The sequence below is a fragment of the Dermacentor variabilis genome, chromosome 6 (genome assembly GCF_050947875.1).
Source record: "Dermacentor variabilis isolate Ectoservices chromosome 6, ASM5094787v1, whole genome shotgun sequence".
Classification (NCBI taxonomy): domain Eukaryota; kingdom Metazoa; phylum Arthropoda; class Arachnida; order Ixodida; family Ixodidae; genus Dermacentor; species Dermacentor variabilis.
In genome coordinates, this window is record NC_134573.1 from 116,157,181 (window position 1) to 116,175,387 (window position 18,207).

Consider the following 18,207-nt stretch of genomic DNA (forward strand, 5'->3'; position numbering starts at 1 on the left):
AGCATTAGGCGCTCCATGATGGTGCGAATGCATGCTTCGATAGCTTGTTCTATCATTTTTTGTACCCTTGACATGGTATTGTGTTCCATTTGTGTCACGTGTGCAGAGAAGATTGCCTCCTAGTCAGGCTGGATTTGTGGTTTTGGCTGCGTTTTTAACAGCTCATTCTGGTTCTGCTTGGGCGCTCCGACAGTGAGGGCTCGAGAGGTGGTTTCGTGGGCTTGTCCGTGAACATGGGCACCCCCATTTGCTGAGTGTGAAGCGGGGACAAAATTACCTGTAGTTTTGGCATGACTCGCTTTCGCTTGTTCTAACGCTTCGCTGTTAGCCATCTTGACGACATTGGCAAAGGTATGTTTCCCGTGGTCGAAATGCGGTTTGTTTTCCGGCGGCATCGCAGGAGTTGACGGAGCGCGGGGAGGACCAGTGTAAAAGTTGTGTCTCATGGTCACTGTCTTTCGAGGGCGCTCATAAACTTGCGGTTGTGACTCTATGGACTTCTGGCTTCGCTTCTGAGGGCGTGTTGACTTCACGCGGAGCTGTTTCTTGATTTTTATGCGCTAGGGGCAGTCTCGAGCCGTTGCAAAGTGTTTACCTCCGCAATTGCGGCATTTCGGCCCCTGGTTGGGACAGACCTCGTCACTGCCATGTTGGCTTTCCGCCACATGTGGCACAACATGGGCTGTTAAAATTTGGACAATGCTGTTTTCCATGTCCTAATTTGTGGCACGTCTCATAAGCGTAGACCTGCGACTTAAATGGATAGACTCATATTGTGAAAGACTTGAACCCGATTTTGTATGGAAGGATAGTCCCTTTAAAAGTGAATACAGCTGTCTCTTTCTTGGCAATGGTACGAGTACTGACAATGTCGCATTTTCGGTAGTGCAGGTTCATCATAGACTGCTCGGCAGTCATTCCCCCTGCGTTGCGGATAATGCAACGGAATGGATTTGACTCTTCTGTAGGGCCTCGTTTGTGTGAAATGCAGTTGGCTTGCCATTTATTGGAAGAGATATTAAGGTGAAAAGGGCATCTCGCGTGTCGCGATCATCGGTGTAAACCGCTATTTGATTACTCCTGTCCAAGTATATGATCTCAACGATCGGGTGAGCTTCCCTTCCGTGCGTTGAGGGAGCGTTGTGCATGTGATTCCAGATTGCCTCATCGATAACAATAAAATTTTCATCCATGATTCTACTGGCGTTCAGATTTTAGGATTACAGTGTGTGCGTATGAATGGCGTTGCACACGCGCGTTCGCTTGTTTCTTCCCTGAATGGCGGCGTTTATATGTGACGGTCATCCACGCTCCTTGTTCGCTGTCATCTTCGTGAGAATCCTCCGACTCCGAGTCGTACGCGTTGAAGTGTGGCGTCGCGTTGCCGTTGCAGTGAGAAACGCCATGACGAAGCGCGGCTGTGCGTTCAGCGGCTGCAGCTTCAGCTATCGCGGACAGCGTTCCGCGTGCGCGTTTCTGCTCATGCTTGGCGGTGGGTACAACAGGTACAATGAGTAGGTTTGAGACGAGTAAATGATCACACTTGCCGTTGCTTCTCCTTGGTGGCTCAGGATCAGCAAGTGGGGCGAATGGATTCACGTCTGGACGCAGCGGCGTCTTCCTTGTCTACAATGGCGTCGCTCGAGGTGCTCGTTAGGATTAGCGCATCCTCTGGCGTGAGGTCGTCTTCAAACTGCTGTAACTCCATGTCCTCGGGCAATGGAACGTTCAAATCTGCCTCTGGGTCATCCATGGTCACGGTACGTTGCAACAACTTTTGGGCCCTAAGGCCCAACGTAACAGAAGGAAGGCAGTGAGCTGTCAGAGACGAAAAGGCGCACGTCCGTTCAGCTGGGCCACCTGGTGGCGAGTCCCCTATGCGCGAAGGCGAGCTTTCTGATAGAAACACGGCCTTTTGCGTGTGCCGATCTTCTGTTGTTGTTTCGCACTTTCAATATTTCAATCTGAGAAGATTTAACATTAAAGGCATGCGCTGTCGGTGATTTGTTTCATGACATTTGTTTGTGGGCTTTCATTCTCAAGAGTCCGAAGAATAACCTTGTCAAGAATGTAAGGCAAGGTAAGAGCAACTGTATTGATAGATCGTGTGACAATATAACGCGGATATACCACATATCATACAAAGAAGGCGTGGCATATATATATATATATATATGCGCGCGAAAATTTACGCTCACGGACAACTCCACCGACGCCGACATCGGGTTTTCTGCGACGCGGGGCCCTTAACGCTGTCGCGTTACAATGTAGAGATTGAACTCTGTGTGCCTGTAATCACACTTTTGATGAAGGCCGTAGCCTGGCCGGTACGTCATAAATAAATGCTTGTTTTTAGTTTTCTACGTGCTACTGCACATTTAAAGCGATATCTTTACTAACCTCGTCGAGCCGAGTTTCGCCGTCGCCGTCCATTTGACTTTCATTTGACCGCAGCTGCGCCGTAGCCTTGACAACGCATCAAGTGACTCGACGCGCCGAACTCCACTGCCGCCGCGTGGGCTAGCTCCACCGCTGCCGCCGCCGGCTTGGCGCATGCGCTCTCCGCAGCTGGGTCGCCACCTGTCGCGATAGTCGATAGCGATTGTCGTTTGCGATATGTTAGTTGCAACTCGGTGCTTCATCATGCACACATGCTCCTAGGTGGCACCTACTGCACTTGTTGCGCTTTGCATATGCCCTTTATATACAGGGCCGTATCTGACAATAAAGGTTCTTTCATACGCTGCTCACGCGCGGACACATTAAGTGAGCCATTTGAAGAAATTCTCTCCATATAGCTGTACGGCTGCTTATTGGATGCTTAAATATCTTATAGCTAAGTTTAACTATATTATTTGATTGCGGTGTTTTAACTCTGCTTGGTTGTGTCATGTAGGCATTACGCAGCACGCGAGGCAACGAATCCCGGGATTGATGTTTCCGCTTCGTGTTTTCTTTTCTTTTTTTTTTGCTTTGGAGTCACTCCGCATCACTGAGAACCTCTTAACTCTACGCGCACGTGAGCCACGAGTTAGCCGTCAATAGCGGGGCAACACGACGGCGGCAGTGTGCCTTGTAGTGCGCCTCGTGCGTATAATTGTTATCGCAATAATGAAGAAAAAATCCTAAAGAGCCCATCTAACCATCAGTTTCGACACGTAATGCGATTAAAAGTGTAACAATCTATATAGGGACACACCTTATTGCCAATGCTGAGAGCGTCACGTGTGAAGCGGGTACTCCCTCCGGGCTCTTGCGCTTACCTCTAGACACACTGCAGCATTTAGCTGCGCGCCCGCGAAGTCCACGTGTGGCCTCCGAGATGTATGGCAGTCCTGTGCGGGCATAACATTGAGAATCATGGTACATTCAACTGGTTTCTACCGAACTCCAACTCGTTTCGCAGCGATGCGGAGCCCTCTCGAGACTGGATCCCGAGAACGCCCTTGCATTGCTCCCAGAGCAATGGCGACAGCCACGTTCGTGATCAACTTACGGCGTCATCTCGGTCGCGCTCCGAGGTTGAAGGTGGGAGCACCTCCGCGCGTTGATACTTAGCACGGCGTTCTGAATGAACCAGGTAAACGTATTCTGAATGCCCGATTTCAAAGAGCTGCATTTTAACTGCACCGCGAGAGCCCCCTAGAGCGCTTGAAATCGATCAGTACGATGACCGGAGAAATATTAAAGTTATTTATTTATTTTTTTCCCGGAAGTGAGCCGCGAATAAGGTTAGACATATATATATATATATATATATATATATATATATATATATATATATATATATATATATATATATATATATATATATCGGCAGACCTGAAACTAAGTGTGCCACCCAAGGAACGCCAATACTCTCATTTGCTGGTTGCAGTGCGAACTTCAAACTCAACCGATATATGTCGTGCGACGCAGCCATCAGAGAAATTCGCAACGTCCCTTGCTGAGCAGATTACTTTTCAGTTGTTCAAGCAATATAAAGAGTATACACTTAAGCGTCATATCACCAGTGCAGTTTGTTAGGTTTTATATGCAGTCGTAAGACTGAAAACTGACGAAGTTGTCATGAATGCTTAATAGAAACAGCACAAAACATTTCATTTATTCTAGAGAGGAGGAGGGGGAGGCGAGCTGCATGAACCAATATTCTCCAGTGATTTGTGTTTGCTTATTTATGCGCAGTTTCCCCTTATCTGTTTTTCTAAATACTTTTCATCAATAAATCAGCTGATAGTCAACATCTGCGTCATTCAATTGGTTATGTGCATGCCCAAACGTTCGCACTTTTTACCCGCCACGATTTCAGTAAGATCTTCAGGTTATAGCAATTAGTAATCTTATTTTGTTGGCGTGTCATTCGACTAACGTGTTTCCTTAGTGGTTACCCAGTAAGAGCAATCAAGCTTGTTCGTAAAAGACGGCGCTATTTGTGCTGAATATTCTTCTTTAATTGACCAATAAATATTGCCCTACATTGGCTTCTTTTTTTACAATTAAAAGAAAAAAATAATCTTTTTCTTGTGTCTAAAGCATGCGAATTTCGAAACAGGTGGGATGAACCTGTTGTAATTTCTTTCCAGGAATGGGGCGCGAGAAACTGTTACTTGAAATGTTATTACAAGAGAGGTAGCAACCTCTTCAAGTACGCATACGCTGTTGACGGAACTAAGTGCGGCGATGGAAAGGTCAGTGCACATCAAATTGTCGGCTTCCGACGGATGGCCATGATTTTGACTTGTCGGTACGCTGAGGGGAAGACACACGTACGCAGAAAAATATTATATGGTACAGTCTTCGTAAAACCAGTTTTGCAGCTGCCTGTATTTGGAGACACTCATTAGCACCTGGAATGAAGCACTAACTCAATGTAAAACACTCTCAAAATCAGTAAGCAGAACGCTAAATCTGTATTTATCAAAATTGTAATGGCACTTGCTGATAAGTTGTGATAAAGATGCGGAACAGTGAAGAAATTTACTAGCGCATGCTGGCGGGCTAGATGGCGAGCTAATAAGTTTAATTACCAATAGCTGTTCGGAGGGACACGTTATGTGATTTGTGGTAGCGTATTCTGGACGGGCATGACCCACGTTGTCACTTGATCAGCTTCAAAATTACAAAGGTCAAATATGCTGGAACTTCACCCATGAGGTTCGAATTTAGGTCTTCAGATTCAAAGCAACACTGTCTCAACATGACCACCCAATAATTTTTCTCATCACACAAACAAAAAAAAAATCAGCAACGCTCTCGAAATGTAAATCAATGCACGAATTCGGAGTATTATACATACTGCTACGAGGCGCTACAGTAACGAGCGATGATGAGAGGACTGACGAAGACGACGATCGCCGATAGTCGTGCGCATGGGCTCCATCTTGTATGCCTGTCGTCTGCCCGTTGTACATATCTTGCAAATACATTGTTAAGCGCATTTTCTTCCCGCAACATTTTGGTGGTGAGTGCGGGTTTTTTAAGTTTCAAGACGTATCTACGCAGCGGACGCTCCATGGCGGTATCTTCAATGCCAGCGCAAGGCGGGAACAAGAATACTTCGAGCAGGTCACCAACCGTGCCTCAACCATGCGCCATCAACCGCCCGGTCGCCTTCACACAACCGCGCTACCCAAGTACCTCTTTCGGCTCTGACAACACTGACGTCCAGGTGGTAGTTCTCGATTGCCGGTACACAATGACGACGACAGGGCTTCACCATCATGGCCAGCACAATCAAAGCTCTCCCCTTCGCCATGCCGTCACCTGCCCCGCTCACCTCTGCGTCGTCGCTCTCCTTCGCCCTCATACTCCCGCCGCTCATCCGAAAGCTGACGGGCGCAGCTCCGAGAGGTGAGCCTACTACGACGACCCGATCCGAAATTCCTCTGCTCACTCTACCTGGACATCACAACCTTATCAATGTAGATGTGGACGCTATACCTGTCCTCGCACTCATTAACACTGGCGTTCACATATCAGTCATGAACTCAAACCTCCGTATCCGTCTGAAGAAAGTTGTTACCCCTGCTCCGATCGCTGTAGTCCGCATAGCCGATGGTGCGACTCCGGCTGTTGCTGGGTCGTGTAGCGTCCGTGTCACTGTTGCCGGATGCCATGCTTCAGTTCTGTTTTACGTCTTGGATCAGTGCCCACATGGAATCATCTTAGGACTTGACTTTCTCTCGGCACATTCGGCTCTTATTGACTGCTTCGCTAGGGTTATCCAGCTTGACTTACCTCATGCCGTTGAGCCTTCTTATCCTGCGCCGAGTCAGCTATGTTCCGCGGATTACATTCGTCTACCACATCTAGCCGTTACGTACATCGACGTCTCTCCTGATCCCCCTGTGAACAACGACGATTACATGGTGTCGCCCAACGCCACCGTCCTCCGGTCGCAGAACGTCGTGATCCCGCACTCGGTCATCAATATAAAGGACAATCTCATGTCGCCCTATTGTAAATTTTGGACTGTGCCCTCAAATGGTACCCCAGGGTATCTCTCTTGCGATCCTAGCTCCAGCCTCAGACTATCACGTTTCCGTCCTAGCTGAGCCTGGCGCACCGCCTCCTGCTGCTATTGGTTAGGACGCCACGATGTTAGATAACATAACGAAGATCGCACTCATTGACACCGGCGCTCACATATTGGTCATGAACTTCAACCTTCGTATCCGTCTGAAGAAAGTTGTTACTCCTGCTCCGATCGCTGTATTCCGCGTATCCGATGGTGCGACTGCGGCTCTTGCTGGGTCGCCACTGACCTTCTGGCCGAACAAGTAAACGCGCTTCGGGGCCTGCTCATGTCATACCAGGACATTTTTCATCTCAATGACCGACCACTGAACCAAACAACAGTTGCCAAGTATCGAATTCACACCGGCGAAGCCAAACCCATACACCGACGTCCCTATCGTGTCTCCTCCGCTTAGCGATCAAGTTATAGAAAAAGAAGTTGACAAAATGCTTGCCCGTGATATCACCGAACCTTCTACAAGCCCACGCGCATCTCCTGTCGTACTCGTTAGAAAGAAGGACAACAGCTGGCGCTTCTGTCCTAATCCTAACCAAGTAACCAAAAAAAGACGTGTACCCCTTACCTCGGATAGATGACGCCCTTGATTGTCTCAGTGGTTCCAAGTATTTTTCTTCGATCGACCTTCGTTCTGAGTATTGGCAGATTGCAGTTAAAGACATGGATCATGAAAATTAATATGGCGTTTATTACACCTGATGGGCTCTATCAGTTTAAGGTCGTGTCATTCGGGTTATGCAATGCTCCCGCCACATTCGAATGAATGATGGACGCCCTCCTTCACGGCTTAAAATGGTCAATCTGCTTGTGCTACCTCGATGATGTCATTGTCTTTTCGCCGACTTTTGGCACACACCTCAAGCGTCTCTCGACAGTTCTTTCAGTGTTCCACAAGGCGAGACTCCAGCTCAATTTGGCGAAATGTCACTTCGGCCGCCGGCAACTCACTGTGCTCGGACACCTCGTTGACTCTTCCAGTATTCGTCCCAATCCGGAGAAAGTTCGCGCGGTCAAGGATTTCCCTGCGTCCATCTGCGCAACCGGCGTTGGAAGCTTTGCAGGCCTCTGCTTCCACTTCCGTAGATTCGTGTGAGATTTTCCTGACATCGCACGCCTCTCTAACGGAACTTCTTAAGAATGAAGCGACTTTTGTCTGGGGTGCCGACCAAGCTAGTGCATACGCTGAGCTGACGACGTGACTCACGTCGCCAGCGATTCTCGGCCACTTTGACGTGTCCGCCCCAACGGAGGTTCGCACCTATGCCAGCGGCCACGGTATCAGCGCTGTTTTGGCACAACGACAACATGGTTGCGACCGTGCCATTGCGTACACTCGCCGTCTTCTATCACCAGCCGAACGCAACTACTGGATCACCGAACGTGAATGCCTTACCCTCCTTTAGGCAGTAGGTTAATTTCGCCCCTACCGCTACGGACAGCCTTTCACAATTATCACCGATCACCACGCCCTATGCTGGCTTTCGTCTTTCAAAGATCGAGCTGGACGTCTCGGCCAGCGTGCTCCACGACTCCAAGAGACTCCAAGAGTAGTGTATAAGACAGGCCGACTCCATGAGGACACTGATTGCTTGTCACGTCATCCAGTAGACCCACCAGACCAGCCTGAGACCGGCGAGTCAACTTGCGCCCTCGCGCTTACCACGTTTGGTGACATCGCCGATGAGCAACGACGAGACCCTTACCTGAGAGACATCATTCTCAGCCTGACGGACCTGCCAACTATGTTGCACAAACAGCATAAACAGCACAAACAAGCACAAACAGCACAAACACCACAAAGAAGTAAGTTTGTGCTGCAAGCTTTCATATTGTACCGTTACAACGTGTACTGTTAAGAACGGCCAGCTGCAGTGCAAGTTTGCCACCCAGTTACGACTATGGCGGCAACATTCCGGGAGCGTCGCCGCCAACCTCTAGACACAGCGTGACTAAATCGACTTTGTGTCGCGCATCCCCCACTCTCCGTCGCTTCAGCTGGGATGCGTTCGATGAAGCAGGCTTTGTGCTGAAACGGCCGCCAACCTCTAGCCTCATCGCCGTTGTGACGGAATGAGTTCGGCGGGCCAACTATTGTTACTAAACTCCCCAACGCGGACTTGATCTGCTACTGGTGCGCGAGTTGCCGCGGGAACGCCGTTTTGCGCTCCTTCCCACGCACCGACCAAGACGCAAGACAACGCGCTACCCGGAACGGCTCCGAGTTCTATGAAATTCGTGTGGTGTCGGTTTCAGACCGTAAACACGTTTGTGTGTGCATGTGTGTGTGTAGACCGTCCTGCGGGGAGGCGGCTAGTTTGCGATGACTAAACGAACGTTCGCATCATCTTGTATAGCGGGAGGACCGAGTGTATAAAAACTGCTGTTGTGCGGATGCTCGACGCACTTTTCTTAAGCAGTCATGTTGGACTGAGACTCTCTCTCAAGCAGTCATGTTAGACTGATATAAATACTGTAAATAAACCCATATTCCTCGTTCTCGATGAGAAGCAGTCCTTCCCATCATCAACGTCCTCAGCGTGGATAAGTTGGACGACGGCATGGGCCAGCTACCTTCTAATTCATGCCGGACTCCAATCTTGACAACGGATCACGAGCGATGGGATTGAGCCCCCAATCATAACAGTACCCTGATCCGTACCGTTAAAACGTGTACCCTGAGCGGCTCAATAGAACTATCACAGAAATGCTCGCTCTGTACGTCTCCACTGACCACCATGACTGGGATGCCGCTCTGCCGTTCGTCACATTCACCTACAATACGTCCTGCCATGATTCTGCTGGATTCTCTCCATTCATTCTCTTGTATGGACGAAACCCTATACTATCGTTTGACACGATCCTCCCAGCCGTTCTCGATACAACGCCAGAATATGCCCGAGATGTCATACGTAGAGAGACCGAGGCGCGTGAGATTGCACGCCTGCGTATGACCACTTCCCAAGAAAAGCAACGACGCATATAGGACGCTCGTCACCGCGATGCCCACTTTAACCCTGGTGACATCGCGCTTGTTTGGAAACCAGCACGGTGAGTTGGTCTTTGTGAGAAGCTGATTTCGCCATACGCAGGCCCATCGCGTGTCTTACGTAAAGTGACAGGCGTGACCTACGAGTTACAACCTCTCGATGCCCCTACACCGCGATCCTCGTCTGATATCGTTCAAGTCGCTCGACTGAAGCGATATCACTCAAGCCTACCAAGCGCCGGAACAACGCCTTCGCCGCCGGCGGCCATGCTGCGAGGCGCTGCAGTAGCGAACGATGATGAGAGGATGACGAAGGCGGCGATCGCCGATAGTCGTGCGCGCGGGCCTCCATCTTGTATGCCTGCCTTCTGTCTGTTGTATATATCTTGTAAATATATAGTCAAGCGTCTTTTCTCACTGTAACAATATTATTAAACTTAGATGTGCGTACGCAACCGCCCATTAATGGCAATCTTATGGCTTATCTCGAGGACACCATACGCCATACTCACACAAGCGGCAAACTCCCGAAAAAATTATTTAGCGTATCGCTGTGGTAAGGAGGTCTGTCGCTTATTCCACTGCGCCAAAAGCTGGTGCTCATCTAATAATATGAACGTGCCGCATAGTAGGCTGCAGGGTTTCCTAAAGGTTGCAAACCAATTCTTGCTCGTGTAAACTCTCGATAGGTAAGATCATCACGGGCTGAACTCAGAAATCCTGTAGGACGGAAAAGATAATTGACTGAATAAGGAGGGGAAGACACCAACCTTAATAAGCTCTCAAACGATGCGCTGTGCGCCAACTCACACCAAATACATCCCGTGATTCACAGTACAATGAACAGTAGAACCTACGTGCATTCTCTACATTGTGCAAGGGAGACTAAAAGTAAAACTCAATGTTGATCATTAGAAACCGGATTGCTGTAAATGTTTACTTGTTCCCGCATGTCAGGGCCCCAACTTTTGGCGTACGTGCACGGATTATGGCTTGTCATGTGGTTTAGCACTGCCTTTAGAATGTGCCTATCCATGGCAATTTCTGTCTCTTATGCCTATTGGCAACCCCAAAATACGTTGGTCGCGCCGGTGACAGGGTCCAAAAAAAAAATTACCGACGATTACGTTACTTCCTAATGCGAAATTTGAGCGCAGCAAATAAGCTGTTTCACCTTTTGGATAGATTGAGGCTAAGAAATCGAGCAACACATGTATGCGCTATCACAGAATTTTTTTTTTTATTTTTCACACGTATTCCTTTAACAAAGACTCCACTAACAGTTCTTGACAGTCATGAAGGAAGCTTTGTGGTCGGAGAAATAGACTGATATATGTTCGACTTGGTACACCAATGCTTGATTCTCAAAGACGAGATCTATACAAGTGCCTCGCGAGGTTGTCCCAGCCGTGGGGGAAGCAGAGGCTAAGCGCCGCCGCCGAGAAGACTCTGCCGTTCGCGCCGCCGAAGCGGAGGCTCATTGCCGCCGTCGAGAGCAACCAGCAGTAAGCGAGGCTGAAGCAGAAGCTCATCGCCGCCGCCGAGAAGACCCTGGAGTTCGCGCCGCCGAAGCGGAGGCTCATCGCCGCCGTCGAGAGCAACCAGCAGTAAGCGGAAGCGGAGGGGGGCGGCGTGTACACCCAGCGGCAAACGATGGGGGCAGAAGCGCGCGCAGCAAGCGGACAACACGATAAAGGGAGGAGGGAAGAGATAGCAGCGACTGACTGATGCCTTTGACTGATACTCTTTCTGCATGGCGGCGACGGTGTTCTATGCAGTCACGTTATCTTGACTCTCTAGCGGCGTCAGCGGCATCCAGCGGTATCAGTCGGTCGCTGCTAGCGCTGGGGGGATGAAAGGGGGGCGGAGCTGGTTACGAGGCCGACGACAACGCCGACGACAACGCCGACGACGACGCGAAACCCAGGAACGGACGCCAAAGAGCTGCGCTCTAAAACAAAGATGGCTATGGGATTCAGGTTGATGGCGGTCTTCTAGCTTGATGCTGCGCTCACGTTTCTCGTTTGTGGCGTTGCATCGAGGTCTTTCGTTAAAGTTGAGTAGGTTGCTGCTGTTACCCACCTCTTCACTTGTATCTTTCCTTTAACCCCTAAATAACGTATGTTACCCACCTTATTTAGATCGGTCTCAAGGATTTCGGCAACGAAACCGCGAGCATATTTCCACTGTGCGTACGCGCGTGCGTTCAGCCTGCCCGGCGAGTTGTATCAGATTTTATTGCGATAGCAATTATATGGACACGCCAGGCGCACTTATGCCGTCGGCGTCGCATTGAGGTTCCGTATAAGTCCAAGGGCGATAAAATTGTCGCCGCGCGCCGTATACTGTATGTGCGAGGGAAAGAGTGCGAGATTTAGCCGGTTATCGCGGCTCAATCTCGCGCACGCAACAAAGAAAAGCGGGAAGGAAGCGCGCCGTCTTCCTTCCAGGCAAGGTTTCGGGAGGAGGGTAAGGAATGGGGCGTTTCTAATGTGGGCTGCCACACACCCCTTGCCGGGCCGCTATACCTTTAACGCTCTCTTCAACGGGTACTCAGTCGGCGCTGCGCTGTTTTGACGGCTTAGTTCGCAATGATGCGAGCGGCAGCACGAAGGTCAATTCGCTCGCTGCTGCTGCCGCGCTTCCTCACTCCAGCATTCTGGCAGCAAGTTGCCGCGGTCATCGAGTGAAACGTGTTTATCTTTGCGTGTGCCCGCATGACACCATGCTTTAATAACGTAGTTAGTAAGTGAATGTTTACAAGTTTATACGGCCGACAAAGCTACTACCTCACTCCATATAACTGTCTGATAATTTGCTATCGCAATCGATGCTTCCCCTTTCGGGCGAAACTGCGACTTCTTTTTTTACGTCAGACAGCCTGTCAAGCGAGCCAGAGGTTAAAAAAAGATTTTTGTGCGTAACAAGCCTTCGAAAGGTACACGTACTTGTTCGCGGCGTTGCTCCACTGGTACAGCTACGATACTTGACTGTTTTCTACCTGCATAGGCAACTCCTCACTGCCACTCGTGTTGTAGTATATCCCATAAAGCACCTCGTATTATCTAGTCAGTAATTTCCATGGTGGTTTCACAAGCCAAATACGGATATTGTGCCCTTCTGGATATTCTGTAGGAATTCTCAAACCCCGGTGAAACGTGTTAAGTGAATAACAACCAGTCGAACCAAGTTGAGTTTCTTCCAACAGGTTTCCATAATCTATTGAGCTTTCTATTATGGGCAAAGTCACTTGTATTAGTGTAGAGACTTGACTTGGAACAGAAATGAACCAGTTGTAATGGAATTTAGCTGTGTGCAAAGTGTCGGAAACCAAACTAGCGGCGCTGTGCGCAGATAAAACGCTGCAAAGCTGGAACGAGCGCTGTTTGCTGTTGCTCCTAAATGTCTTGCGAGCTAATAAACTGGAAATTCAAAGCGTTGACTGAGAGAAAAGCCTCTTCTCCTTCCATTGTGAAATTAAGGCATGCTAACTATGAAAACGATATGTCCTGTCGCGGCATATGTGTCATAATCAACTTCAGACCTTCCGAGGCAGTTATCGCTCGTGCTACCGTGCCTGCAGACAGAAGTACATGAGTTATAACATTCCTGGTGCTTAAAGCATTAGTAATAGTAATACTGGGGCAGAAAATATAAACGAACAAATCCAAATGAAGTTTAAACCTACATAACTATAACTTATTAAATCGCCTGCCTAAAGAAAGTACAATGCGCGATTTCGAAAACCAGCAAGATATTTGAAACAAATAAAAACAAAGCAATGCTCTACTCGCTGGGAATAAAGAAGTCGTCCCAAGTGAATGGTTTCGAACCAGTACAGTATCAGTGACTTTTTCCTAGTGGTGATGTTTTTTGATCCAACTTGCTCTCCGATGCACGTCGTCTGCTTCTTTTGGGAAAAGGCGAAATCATACATTGCTGTCTTTCCACCGCGATGACACGCGCAACGGTAAACAACAAAAACCGCCGCACATCCGTTCTTTCTTTTTTCACTTTCGGGCTTGATAAAACGACGGTTTTGACGATTGCATTTCTAGGCTGCTTCTAAATAAGAGCTACACTATATATATACTACGTTTTTTCTGACAGGAACAAAAACAGCATATATTTCGTATTTTGAAAAAAATTAAGGCTACCTTTTTGGTGACGCGTGCCGAAAATTTGCACTGTGTAAGTTGCTTATGTGCTCGGCGAACAATTGCTTAATAGTCGCTCTCTCCCAATTTATATGCGTTATACTCGGCATTGAGTTGTTTTTCTCCGGTATCCTCGATAATATGAGTGACGGGCGATATATGCTTATTCTCTGTACTTTAATTACAGCCTTTTTAGAAAGTTACTCATTGAAGCGGGATAGGATGTAATACTGCCGCTAACCTAAATGTTTCCCAGACTCCTAAAGCAATCGCATTAGATACGGACGTGAAATTCCTCGAAAACATGAAAACTTTTAAGCGCAATGGATTGCGAAACTTTCCCTTTCCTACTTTAAATGCAAGTTTCTCAGATAATTAGTAAACCCTAGTTTTTCCTTCTATTTTCGTGCATATACTACCAGATTCGTAGTTTGTTTCTCCGGTGTCCTCGGTGTGCTAAACAAGGCGGCTTATTTCTATCTACGGAAAACTACGGAAAATTACAGGCATGGCATACGGCCGATGCGAGCGCAATGTTCCAAATGGTAGGTTAAATGCGCATAGTCCAGTTGAATACGTATGCAAGTGATCCATAGTGTTATTGATCTTTTTTTGCGAGCGGTGTTAGACAGGCTGCGTTGTCAGAATTACAACTACAATTGAATTCAAATTTTGCGAGCATTAGGGGAACAATACGCCAAGTTTATGTGCGGTGGTAAATGCGAGTTGATCAAACACAGTGTCAAAAAAATTGTAGGTAAGTGTTCGAAAGTATCACACTGCTGCTGTTAGCTAAGTTTCCAATGTCTCAAGAAAGCTCTATATGTTTCAGATATTTTATACTTTGAAGGAATAGGCAGCATATTAAGTGCAATGTGTCCCGTAGTTTGAACATTTCTGGCTTATTGAAAAGCGTTAACTAATAATTATTTAACCCTTATCTATTTTCTTCTTACTTCTTCAGGCGTGATATATTAGTTTCGCCTTGTATCCTCACTGAACAGAAGGAGGCAGCTTTGTTATGCTTGGTGACTCTAAGGAAAAGTTAACGGGTGATGTGTAGGTGAAATTCAAAATAGATGGGTAGTTGGGGCTTAATGTGCATAAGTGCTTAAAGTGATAGAGCACTGGCATAAATTATGTATGCCAGCACTCTAGAGTGTATGAGCGTGTTTAACGAGTGGAGAAGAATTGATCCCGTTGTCCTGGCTATAAATGCCGCCAGGACCCAGTTTAGCTAAAATTGGTGCCACACTATGGAAACTCCGTGTGCGAAGTTAAATGCGGTTGGATGAAACACAGCTTCTGTAAAAAAAATCTTATTCAAGTGCTAGAGCGTGTGATCCTATTAGCTATGGTTCTCAGTGTCCCGACGTAGCTGTATGCAGTTTATAACAGGTTTATATATTGTGGAAAGGGGAGGGAGGACATGGTAACTGTAATTCGCGATAAAATTGTTGCGTTCGTGGTCCAGTTAGAAGTGTTGCTGATAATTGCTCGGCCGTCACCTTTCTTTCTCTATTTTCAAGCGTCATTACACATTCCAACTTGGTTTTGTCGATGTCCTCGGTGAATTGAACAAGAAATTTTGTTTATATTTGGCGAAAATAAAGGGCACGTTATGGCCAATTTGTAGGTAAACTTCAAACACAGAGGACTAATTATGACATTTGCAGTAAATTACGCATGCAAGTGATCCGGGGTTTTATGAATGTGTTTTGCGAACAAAAAATTTATCCCATTGCCCTGGAAGAACTGTGAACTCAACAGGTATCAAAGGGAGCGGAAATTGAGGGGGGAGGGGAGCTCAGGGAGGGATGATTCCATGGTAAACGTTATGGTGAAGTAACGTGTGTGTTGATATATATATATATATATATATATATATATATATATACGCAGCGAAGCTGTTAGCCTCTGGTTGGTTGGCATTTTTCGCGTCATCCTCCATGGGCAAACGCGTGGGTTGATCCCTGAGGTAGTGCAATACCGGGCCGACCTGCGCATGAGGTGAAGCAGGCTTGAAGCACTCGGCAAAATGAAGCGAAAAGTATATACATTCTTTGGAATCACGCATACAACATACAGAACGGCATTCGTTTCAATAAGGAACGAGCACAGAACAAGCATCCGAACCCCATGATTGATGATAAGGCGCTCCTGGTGGCATTGCGAAGGACGTAGCGCTCCCCAGATACGTTTCACGATAAAGATTACTTTTGCGCAAGCGGCCGCAGCGACAGCAGCTTGCGACGTGGGGAGTGACGTCACTCGCCTTTCGTATATAAAAGAACCAGCCTAGCTACTGGCTCCAATGTTGTTGCAGCACTGGTATGGGTAAGCAACGCATAGTTAGGACTCCCGAGAAGCAGCGTCAATACGAGGAGCGGCAGAGGGAAAAACGGCAATACGACCAACGGCAGCGTGCTGTCAAAATTACCATTACAGCCGTTATTAACATTATTCTAAATTACCATTACACTAAGTTATCATTACTCTAAATTACCGCTACTACCATGACTCTTAGGCAATAAAGCATTGCATACTCTTCTCGGTAGTTGTAGTGATGCTTTTTCAAAAGCTTCCTCTGGACATCCATTTTGCAGTGCCTGGATGACGATTCAGTTATTTTCTTGTCAATGTTGCAACTAATTTATGTTGATTGTACTTCGTTGCGTATAACTTCGACACCTACTATTACCTAAACTAGCGATACGTTCACCATGTAGACTTAACCACCAAGTACAATTATTTGTTTCATTATTAAAATTGTTTGTAACAAATGAGCATTATTTATGTGCGCTGTACTGCTGCTACTGGGCGGGATCAGGGTCCTCTGTCAAGCACTCATCTTCTTTCGTTCCTGCATAATCTTGCTGTTTTATGCAGTTTCAAGAAATAAACGCAAATACAAATAATTTTTCGGGCCCCATTGCTCACCACGCGTGATAGATAAATAGGTCTATGTCTTAAAGCTAAAAGGTGGGCTAGTTGGTTTGACCTCATTGTGGAAAGTTTTGCGCACCACTGAACGAAGACGACAAGAAAAGGACACAAAGACCAGCGCAGTTTTTTTTTTAGGATACAGATAAAAAGAGCCCGGAAAACTATAAATGAACTGCAATAAGACTGAATGGCGGTAGCTGGTATGACCTCATTGTGGAAAGTCTTGCGCACACTGAACGAAGGCAACAAGAAAAGAACACAAGGACCAGTGCAGATTGCGCTGGTCTTTGCGTGATTTTCTTGTTGTCTTTGTTCAGTGTGCGGAAGACTTTCCACAATGAGGTATATGTCTGTTAATTATAAATATAACTGACTGAGACTGAAAGATGTCCAGGCAATTTCACCTATTGTAATTGTCGTTCGCAATATATATATATAGAGAGAGAGGGGGGGACAGACCGTTCAAAGTTTGCCCCCCATCCCCGCTCGAGAAATAGTTGGTACGCCACTGTATTCAAATCGCGATTTTGGCATTTAAAATCCTGGAATTCAATTCAATTCAATTCATGCACCCATCAAAGCCACGTGCAGCGATGGCTTGCACAATATGATTGCTGCCTTTGAGGCCTCACAAGGGAACGCTGCGTCAGTTTCTTACTGTAAAATTGGACTGCAAACGGTCAATATATATAGAAGGTCGTGGTTTGTAAGCAGGTTAAAGTGCCTATTCCGGCCCCTGTTTTGTATAAAACAAAGCTTTAAGTGCCTATTTTAGGCGCATTGCCTCTAATCATTGATACTGACACCGTAAGAGACCCTGAATCTTAATCGTGATTTTTACTGTCTACCCAGGTTTGCGTCCTCGGAAATTGTACAACTCGGCCTACAATAGAAGAATATGGTGGCGCAGCAGAATAACAGCACGCGATGTGATTTTATCATCTGTACTAACCTCTAGCCTCTTCTTGTAAATAAAAATGACAGTCTTCGTGAACACAGTCTGGCTGCTTCACCTAATATTAAACAATGCACGCATTCCTGTTGCAAAAACACTTAGTGCACGTGAGATGGCCATGAAAGGCTGGAATAGGTTGCCGATCAATAAGTCAAATCACCTAATGGAAAATGCACACATGAAGGTACCTCAGGTTCGTCATCTTCAATTATGTGAGCAATGTCTCTATGTAGCTAGGAAAAAAGCTCGAACATTGCATGAGTTAAAATTAGTGGTGTTTCTTTCTTCGTGTTTATATCTTGTGTGTATGAAGACGTAGTATACCTGGTGTTGCGTATACGTTGTGCAGGTAAGATCACCACAATATTGCCCGTTTATTATTTATTGTGTACGAATCTGCTATCAGGTACTTGCGTAACTGTCGCTTAAGCTTCTTAGTGTCGTGGGCTGTGCTTAATAACTTCCACAATGTAGAAAGACGGATATATTAAGGCGTACTTGGGCAGAGAGGACGAGACAAAACTTTATCAAATGTGGTCACTTTGGTCAAGAGAGGCGTGGCGCAAGCCCGTAAGAAAATTTCCAAGAGCCTTCCCCAAGGAGAAAGTTGGGGCATTGACAAAACGCG

At 47.0% G+C, this 18,207-nt stretch overlaps 1 protein-coding gene across 3 annotated transcripts in view; it reads left to right on the forward strand.

Annotated features, from left to right (window-relative positions):
- Nucleotides 1-17,613, forward strand: part of LOC142584338 (A disintegrin and metalloproteinase with thrombospondin motifs like) — a 103,141-nt gene extending 85,528 nt beyond the window's left edge. For 2 of the 3 annotated variants that reach the window (XM_075694490.1, XM_075694491.1), the window contains 2 exons: nucleotides 4,584-4,688; nucleotides 17,477-17,613. In XM_075694490.1, coding sequence (XP_075550605.1) covers nucleotides 4,584-4,688; nucleotides 17,477-17,542 — 171 coding nt within the window. In that variant the 3' untranslated portion in view covers nucleotides 17,543-17,613. The remainder of the gene's footprint in view (nucleotides 1-4,583; nucleotides 4,689-17,476) is intronic. The other variant, XM_075694492.1, reaches the window with a different exon arrangement.
- Nucleotides 17,614-18,207: the final 594 nt, after the last annotated feature.